The sequence below is a fragment of the Sceloporus undulatus genome, chromosome 8 (genome assembly GCF_019175285.1).
Source record: "Sceloporus undulatus isolate JIND9_A2432 ecotype Alabama chromosome 8, SceUnd_v1.1, whole genome shotgun sequence".
In the NCBI taxonomy this organism is placed as follows: domain Eukaryota; kingdom Metazoa; phylum Chordata; class Lepidosauria; order Squamata; family Phrynosomatidae; genus Sceloporus; species Sceloporus undulatus.
In genome coordinates this window covers 21,064,177-21,073,845 of record NC_056529.1, presented here as the reverse complement: position 1 = coordinate 21,073,845, position 9,669 = coordinate 21,064,177, and the positions used below count along the sequence as shown (strand labels likewise).

Sequence of the window (9,669 nt, the reverse complement as noted above, 5' to 3'; positions counted from 1 at the left end):
TGCAGTCCCAGCAGGGAGCAGAGAGGAAAAAAGCAGCATTAAAATGTAGTAATTTGGGTGTTGGACTAGGGCCATGAAACCCACTGGGTGATCTTGGGCAAGCCACTCTCTCTCAGCCTCAGAGGAAGCCAAGGGCAAGCTCCCTCTGAGCAAATCTTGCCAAGAAAACCCTGTGGCACCAAAATCCATAGATGGTCAAATGCCATTAAATACAATGGGGTATTATTATTATTAATATTATCATCATCCTCATCATCACTACTACTACACTGGGCCTTGGTATCCACTGAGTTTGGTTTCATGACCCCCTGTGGATATCCAAACTCATAGATGCTTAAATCCCATTACACATTCAATAGGGTATCATCACTACTACTATTCCTATTAATTCTACTACAGGGGGGCCTTGGGATTTGCTGGGGTTTAGTTCCAACCAAGACCCCCGCATGGATACCAAAAGGTTTGCCTTGGGGTTGGCATAAGTCAGAAACAACATGAAGGCAAACAACAACGAACTATAAAGTGAGGGGCAGACTTCCATGACATGCGGTGTGCATATGTGAATCCACTTCAGGTTTGATCCTGGGAACTTTAAATGGAGCTCTCCAAGGGACTCATACATGAGTATATACAATACTTTTCCAGCGTGAAATGTGAGCAAACGTGAGCTAAGCTCCCACAGAAGCATCTCCGTTCCTTGCGCTGCTAAATCCGGCTGCTAAGCCAGTGCTGTGAATCACCGGGGGATTGACTCAGGCGCATCCAAACCTTGAGCTTAGCTGGCAGAGACATCTTCTCCCGCACACAAGGGACAGGAACACAGCTGGTGCCCACCTGCATGTTGGCATTCGGGAGCACCGTGAGTCAGGCTCCTCGGCATTCAGAGATGGCAGGACCACAGACAAGGATTCTTCTCTGACGGACGGCCCTTGGAGAGCCCCTGTAGTTTCTAAACATGGGCAGAATAATAAGAAAGCTGCCCAAGATCCTCTATCATGGTCTGCACTGCATTGCTTCATGCATACAAAGGGCCCTTGGTATCTACTGGGGTTTGGTTCCAGGAACCCCCCCCCCCCCCCGGATACTAAAACTCATAGATGCTTAAAGCCCATTATATGCAATGGGGTATTATTATTACTACTACTACTACTACTACTACTATTACTACAGTGGGCCCTTGATATCGCCTGAGGTTCCAGGGAACCAAAATCTGTGGATGCTCAAGTCCCAGTATATACCAATGGCTTAATAAAATGGTGTCCCTTATACTGTATACAAAATGGCAAAATCTGAAATTATATATATATATATATATGAATGAGAGAGAATATTTTCAATCCAGGAAGGATTTAATCTATGGACATGGAGGGCCAACTGTACTTAGCAATGTATGACGGCTATGAAAACCCACTCTCTCAGCCTCAGGGGAAGGCAATAGCAAACCCCCTCTGAAAGAAGCATGCCAAGAAAACCCCATGATAGGTTCACCTTAGGTTGGCAGTAAGTCAGAAACAACCTGAAGGCACACGACAACAACAACAGTAGCAAATGCATGTGTTGGAAGCAGCCGCTTCCAGCTCTTCCTTCCTCCTCCAGGTGACAGTCTGAAGGGAGGAGAGGTAATCGATTTCCCGGGAATCCTTCTGCCACTGGACATCTCTGGACGGCCAGAATTAGCCCAGCCACAGCTGCAACCATAAAGGCAGGCCAACCCCAATGCCAAGGTTGGTTCATCAAGGCCCAAATTAGCGAGACTTCAGTGCCCTTCTGGGGCTGCAGCGAGTGAGTAGGCTCTTTGGGGAATGTGAAGTAGAAGGCTTTTATGGCCAGCATCCATAGATTTTTGTGGGTGTTTTGGGGTATGTGGCCATGTTCTAGAAGAGTTTATTCCTGACATTTCGCCAGCAGAGAAATGTCAGCAATGCCAGCCACAGATGCTGACAAAAATATGGCCACACAGTCCGAAAAATATTTGCAAAGAATTACTTGGCAACAGAAAGGGAAAGAGGAGAGATCAAACCTATGGCCAGGGATCAAAGCTGAAGAAGAGAGGTTCTCCCATTCATACGTTCACATCAGCACAGGCCCAGCTGAAGGCGTTTTACTGCCAGGACCAGAAGAGCAAAGAGTAATTGCTGGGGCTATCTGCCATCTAGTAAGCTTTATAGTAGCATGCCTGAACAGTCTCAAGGCACCAGGTCCTGCCTAATCTTGGAAGCTAAGGAAGGTCAGCCCTTGTTAGAACCTGAATGGGGGACCACCAGGGAATCCCAGGTGCTGGGTTGCCCTAAATCATTAGAAGGCTTGAAGGCACATATATACACAAGCATGCCATCTTATCTTGGAAATCTAAGCATGGTCAGCCCTGGTTAGTACTTGGATGGGCGACCACCAACAAACACCAGGTGCTTTCTTTCAGAGGAAGGGACTGGCCAAACCACCTCTTGCCAAAGACAGCCCTTTGAAATCCATGGGATCACCATAAGTCAATAGGAAACTTGAAGGCCCACACAAATATATTATAACACAGGACCTCAATATCCCCAAGACACCAAATCCTGTCTGATCTTGGAAACCAAGCAGGTGAGCTCTGGTTAGGACTTGGTTGAGAGATGTCCAAAGGCAATATTTCAGAGGAAAGGACTAAAATTTACCCTAACCCTCACCCTGACTATGAAAAGTATGCAAAAATACATTCCACCTAAAACTTGGACATGGGGCAATGGGTTCAACCTACAGGAAAAGAGATCCCCCCCATAACCTTAGTATTTCCCACTAAATACTCACACCCCATAAAAGGTTAAAATGTGATGCTGTTAAAGAAACTTTGAAAAGAATAAAGATGTCAAAACCCCTGCAACCAAATAAATGTATAGCCCCCACAATCCAAAGGAGCCCCCTCCCCCTAGCAATTTGCAAGAAATAAATATTAAAACTAAATATTAAAAAAGGCCTGGTACCCAGGGGTTCAACCGGATTGCATAGGAATGCCTTCTTCCAGAGTCTTTGGAGGAGGGAAAACCAGGAGAGGAAAATGTTCAAAGCAGCCGCCAACATTTCTGAAGCTTCATTGTAAAAGCCCGAAAGCCTTTGAAGTCCCCATTCTTCATTGAAATAGAAAGGTGAAGGGAAGGAAAGAAAAAGGCAGGGCATACATATAGGGGGAAATTGGACAAGGCCGAGCGGGATTGTTCCCGGTGACAAGAAGTTTGCCGACACAAAAAGCAAACCGTGGGTGCAGAGGCATTGGGTTTGGCGGCTGCGCATAAATGGGGGTGAAGGAAGGCGCAGTTCCCCCATTGTTTGCAAGGATTCCTGCTGGTTCCACAAAGAACAGGCCATTCTGCCATAGAGAAAAGGAAGGGGAGGCTGGGAGGAAGAAGCAATTCTTTTGCAAGGACCCCCGAAGGGGACAGCAGGAGCAGGGGAGGATGCATTGGAAACAGAAAGGCTTTTTCAAATAAGAAACCATCTGACTGTAGATTTCTTTCTCTTTTCAAGCCCTGCTGAAACATCATGCCTTGCATGCCCTGTTTTGGAAGAAGCATTTCTCTGCCCTTTGCAAGATTTTCACAGGGCATTATCAAAGCAGAGCTGTGGCAATGGGATGCGACCCAAATCTAAACACGAAATGCACTTATGCTTGATAGGCAACTTATACACATAGCTCTGCACACAATATTTTTAAAAATATAATTTTGCGCATGAAATCAAGTTTGTGTACGCTGAACCGTCAGAAAGCAAAAGTGTCACTATCCCAGCCACACAGGTGGACAATTTTGGATTTTGGAGTATTTTGGATTTCAGGATTCCAGATAAGGGAGGCTCAACCTGTATCTGGATCTCATAAATAAATATATTCTGCACATGCCTCTGTACTTTCCTTCTTAGTCCACAGCCCTGGCATACTATATGTCGAATTCCTGAATGGAAGAACACAAAGCTTGCTGGGAATCAGCTCTGCCATGTGCAAACGCCTGAAAATGAAAATGAATCTTATGAGTCCATGCATCAACATTTCTCCAATGCCTTGTGCAATGAGTACAATCTGGAACAAACCTGGTTTGTGGTTAATGCGTTAAAACTTTGGTGACATCGTGTGGCAAGGACTTCACATTGCAAGAGAAGCTGCTACAGATCTTTCCTCCATTCCTTCTTCCAGTTTGATTCCCAGCTTGGCCATGAAACCCAATGGGTGACCTTGGCCAAGTCACACTCTCTCAGCCTCAGGGCAAGCCTCCTCCGAACAAATCTTGCCAAGAAAACTCATTACAGGGTTGCCATAAGTTGGCAACAACTCGAAGGCACACAACAACAACAAACTCTAACACAGAGGTGGAAAAATCCTCCTCTGAACAAATCTTGCCAAGACAACCCCATGACAAGATCCTTAAGGTCCCCATGAGACCTTAAGTTGGAAACAAAGGCACACAACAACAACAAGCACAACAAAGCACAAACTCTGCTGCCTTTGGATATTTCGCCATGCTACTGCTTGTACCAATTCTACCATATGGCTTCAGAAGGAGGACATGCAGTTATTAACAAGATTTACACATAAAGACGTTTCTTCTTTCAGGAAAAGGTACACAGACTACGGCTATACATGGCAACACAGATGTCAGTAAGCCATAGAATAATGGCGTTGCATTAACGCTGTATTAACATGCTCACAAATGTTATCATATTTTGTGGTGACTGTACTGTCACATTGCATTAACATGCTGCTAACTTTGCATTAACATGCTCATAAATGTTATGACATTTTGTGGTGACTCCAGTGTCATATTTGTATTTATCTTGTATAAGGGTTAGAATATTTTGACATATTTATATCAGTGTTGCCTGGTTGCTATTTACATCTCAGACTGACAAACTGTAACCATTTCTGGTCCTGAGCATTTTGGATAACGGAGACTTGACCTGTAGTGCTATGGGCAAGCGCAGTTTGTTTTCCCAGACATCCAAATGCAACTGAATTGCAGTCGCTAACCAGTAAATTGCACCTTTATCACACTCCCAAACCACTGCCATCCATCCACACCTCTCCTGGGTTGCAGAACACATCCGAATCCATCTTGCAACCCAAACTTCAAATCCCATCAGCAAAGTGCCTCTCTGTCCCATATTTCGTCTGGTACCCATGCGCACCTATGCAAAGACAGGCCAAGAGCAACAGGTTCATTAGACATTTATTTATGTACACACTTATACACACAATTCCCAAACGGAGAGCCGCCTCTCCTCTTCAGTGCTGTCTTGTTTGCATTTTCAGTTCCAGTCCACATCGATTCTACATAAACCCACCGGACAACAACTTGGGAATGGGGAGGGAAGGGGGAGAAATGCACGCCCAAAGGCAGATGGGCGACCCCCCGACTCCTTTTCCAACTAGCTTTGCAGAAAGGGACAACTGGACAACACAACCCCATCTGTTATCATGCCCCTCTAAGGGGATATATGCATCTGTCCCTATGTCAAGGAATGCCCAGGATTCTACCTGAGTCTTTATGATGCCATCTTAAGATGACAATGAGCAAGTCCCAAGGGGATAGATACCCACCTCTAGGAAGGGAAGGAGGAAAGGGTTCTGGGAGTGCATGTTTTGCCTGATAGTGAGGCACAGGAGAACTCTACCCCTTGAACAGTACCACCAACTCCATATGCCTATGGGTCTAGAATTCAGCATGGCTCAGCTACATTGTTTGGATCAGGAGCTTTGGCCAATATAGGAGCTTTCCTGTCTCTTGATAGCTTCCCAAGAACTGCTTTTGGGATGCTACCTACTGCTGAGGTATCACTTCGGTTGTCCCTGTCAGTAGGTCCCTGCAGGGGTTTCTTGGTGCTTGCAAACTCTAGGAGTGCACCTTTTGTCGGATGTGAGGTATGTGCTTCCCATCCATTGGAAAACAAAATGCCAACAGCTACAATATACTGGTGTCTGCAAGGTTTCATTTATGCTATGCTTTCATCCCAGAGTTGCTTTTCAAACAAGCAAACTGTCAAGAAGTACGGATCTCTCTTGGAGCATGCACACAATCCAATGGCCCTTTCTCACTGCACAGTTTTAGCACACTGATTCCACTTTAACTGTCCTGGTTCCTTCCTAAGGAATCCTGGGATCAGTAGTCTGGTGAGGCAAAGAATGGCAGTGCTATAACTGTACATGGCACAAGAGCCACAAGTTTCACTAAAATGCCACACTTTGCAGTTTATTTTGAACACCAAGTGCATGGCTGTGTTCACTTTTGGATGACAAGCAGGCACTCTGCACATGCTCAGGAGCAGTTGCTTCTGTAACTTTTGACTTATTGGGCTGGAAGAAAGATAGACTGAGAAAGCCATACAGTGGTGGGATGCAAGCCATGGCTTAAAATAAAGCCCTGGAAAAGGAAGTCATAGAAAGATCCTACATTTCTTTTAGGTTTCTTTTTGGAAATGGGGGAAATCTTTTCCATATAGGGCAGTGACATTTGAGAAAACATCACAAGATCTGTTACTGCCACTTTAACTGTTATTCAGCCTAATTTGTCCAAAGGTACTGGTACCTTGCCAAACTACAAATCCCAGGATTCTGTAGGATATGGTCATGGCAGTTAAAGTGGCGTCAAACTGCTTTATTTCTGCAATGTGGATATATATTCTCTCTCTCTCTCCAAAGGAAACAGGCCACTGACTGCTTGGAGGAAGAACAGAGTTAAAACCTATATTTTTTCAGATGGATGTTCAATTCCATTTAGTAGCTATGTAACCCTTTGCGTTCCGGTTTCCACCCAAATGCCCACTCTCAAGTTGCCCATGCTGTGCCAATTCCAGATCAGCTAACTTGAGGAACAGAGGGGTGCATCTCATTCAAACTGTGCACCCATTCCTTCCTGCAAAACACTTTGGAGCAATCCCTGAATTCTTTTTAGGACATGGATTTGGAAGAACGGGTGGGGTGGGGTAGCCATTCTGCCTAGGCATTTGGGCTCCTGCTTTTTACAGTGTGTTTTTGTGTATGTGATATTTCTACGCCTGCCCCTCCATTTCTTCTCAACTCCACAAAGTTCCCCCAATCCCTGCAGACAACTCGGTTGTCCCTTCCTTGGGGACCCGCTAGCCTTTCAGGGACAACCAGTCACCCCTTTCCTGCGCAAAAGTGCAAAACCCATCCTTCTTCACCAGTCTTGGAGCCGAGGAGGCCTCAAGGCAGAAGAGTTCCTCTTGACCGAGGGCTCCCAAATGCCTTTCCCTTCCCTGCTGGTAGCCACAACTAGCCAGAGGCTGGGCTTCTCAGCTGGCAAATGACACCCAGGCATGGGACACGTGTGTCAAATATTACTTGACATGCTCAGCTGCATGTGAGGAACAGTAGTACTTCTTGTGGGCGATGAAGGTTGAGAGGCTGCTGAACTTGATGTTGCAAAGGCGGCAGTACCTGTGGTTGCCGTTGGCCACGGGTACCGGGGGACCTTTGCCCGGCGGGGTCTGCACACCTTTGTCCGTATACCCAGGGAGGGTATTGGGGGCTGCCTCGGGCAAAGGGGAGGTGGGCAAAGGGGCAGAGGGGGAGAGGGGCAGGAGGGGCTGTGGGGAAATGGTGGGACGCGGGCTTCCATTTGACACCGAAGGGACCGGGGGCTCTTTGCCGTTGAAGCTGTCCTTGCGCAACCGGGGGATGGACTGGGGTGGGGAAGCTGCTGGTAATGGTGGGAGCAAGTGGCCCTCGGCCAGCGTCCTTGTGGCCTCTATCAAGGTGGCACCGGCCACTGTTTTGGCAACAAAGAGGCCATGGGCAGTGCGGAAGTGCTCCACCAAGTCCCCCTTGACAACCCCGTTGAGAGGGCAGTAGGGGCACACTGTCAGGGGCAACTTAGCCGCTTGGAGGTGGAGGCTTTTGGCATCCAGGTAACGCTGCTGGAGTGGGTCCATGCCCGGAAAGGTGGCTTGGGGAGCAGCGGGGCTCAAGGAAGGTGTGGCCTTCTCCACTTTGACTGGTGTCCCCTCGTGCTCGTCCCCCAGACCCTCTGGGCTGCCCCGAGGTTTCAGAAGAGCCGGGACCGTCCCCTTGATCTTCTGCAGCTGCTCCAGGGTGCTGGGTTGCAACGGCGTGGCTGGGCAGTAGTACTTCTTGTGGGCCAAGTAGCTGTCCAGACTGTGGAAGCTGATGCGGCAAGCGGTGCATTCGTGATAGTCCGCCAGGGGCAATAAGGAAGCCGGGAGGACGTCTCCATCGCTACTTCCCTGGAGCCGCGGCTTCTTGCTCAGGTCAATAGGTCCATCAGCGTCAGGGCTTGAGCTGGGAGAGGGGGCAGCCTTGACCACAGAGATGAGAGCAGGGACAACGGGGGGCACTTCGGGGCGGGTGGCATCTGGGGTACTGCTGCTGCTGCTGTTAGGCTGGCTGGCTGCATTGTGGATCTCGTACAGCTTGCGCCTCTTGCGGGTACGGATGGGCTGGGGCAGGAAGGGCACTTTGCTGGAAGCCCCACTCCGGCGCAGTGGTGGGTCATGGCGGGAGGCACAGTAGTAGCGCTTGTGCACCATGTACGTCTCATGGCGGCTGAAGCGGATGTTACAGGCTTCGCACACAGTCCGGCTGGGGTCGTCGTCCGGCTCCTCCACTGAGCTGGCCCCGGGACTCTGGCTGTCCTCGCTTGTGCGCCCTGTTCCATCTGCCTCTGGGGAGGGGCTCGCTTTGGCAGCACCCTCCTCCATCTTGATCTCTTGCTTGATCTCTGGGGCAGGTGGGGTGGTGCCTCCCCCTGCATCCCCCTCTTGAGTGGCCTTGCCCTCCCCAGGCACCTGGGGCGAGAGGAGCGCTGCAGTGGGGCCTTTGGGGGCGGCCAAGGGCCCCAATTTTAACTTGCGAGCACCGGAGGAGTTCTCTTCCGTCACCCGGCGGCTGGAGCAATACAGCCGCTTGTGGACGTAGTAGTTGTTGATGTTGTTGAAAGTGATCTCACACTCGAAGCAAGTTGCCCCTTTAGGCACCGGGGTGCCTGGGAAGAGGGCTGGTGGAACCCCACCGTGGCCCTGCTTGAGGCGGCTGTGCACCAGCTCTGACATCTTGGCTAAGATCTCCGAAGCTTGTGGCACCACAGTGGCCTCGTGGCCAAACACATACTGGGGCAGAAATATGGCCCCACCGGGCGTGCTGGATCCGGGCTCACTGGGCACTGGACTGGACCCCGGAGTGGGGCTGGTGATCTCCGATTTTATCTTCACAGACTGCATGCTGCGGGGAGAGGATGCTCTGGAAGAGGCATCGGGTTCGGACTCTAGACCGGTGGCTGTCCTCGCCTGAGGGGGTCCTGTGGGTGCTTCCCCCTCATCCATGGGCTCCTCCTTGATCCGCACCTGCAGCACCTCATCTGCTAAGGCTGCCGAGGAGCTTCCTTCTTGTGGAGGGGAGCCATTTGCCATTTCCTCTGCAGGGGGCACCTTCCCTCCTTGCATTGTAAGTTTGGCCGGAACATCTGGCTGACTTTGGGCAGATTTGGAATCCGAGCCTGGAAGAATTGCAGCGGCAGCGGCAGCAACACTGTGCAAGACCACATGCTGTTGGAGGGCAGGTAAGCAGTCAGCAATGTAGCCACAGAAGCTGCACTTGAGGGTACTGGATGGACCTGATGCACTCACACCTGCAGACGGTAGAGAAATGCAACACAAATATGGCATTTGAAC

General features: G+C 49.3%; 1 protein-coding gene across 3 annotated transcripts in view; it reads right to left on the bottom strand.

Moving 5' to 3' along the window:
* Positions 1-5,174: 5,174 nt before the first annotated feature.
* Positions 5,175-9,669, bottom strand: part of ZFPM1 (zinc finger protein, FOG family member 1) — a 101,461-nt gene continuing 96,966 nt past the window's right edge. For all 3 annotated transcript variants that reach the window (XM_042437957.1, XM_042437958.1, XM_042437959.1), the window contains exon 10: positions 5,175-9,626. In XM_042437957.1, the coding sequence (XP_042293891.1) occupies positions 7,321-9,626 (2,306 nt within the window). In that variant the 3' untranslated portion in view covers positions 5,175-7,320. The remainder of the gene's footprint in view (positions 9,627-9,669) is intronic.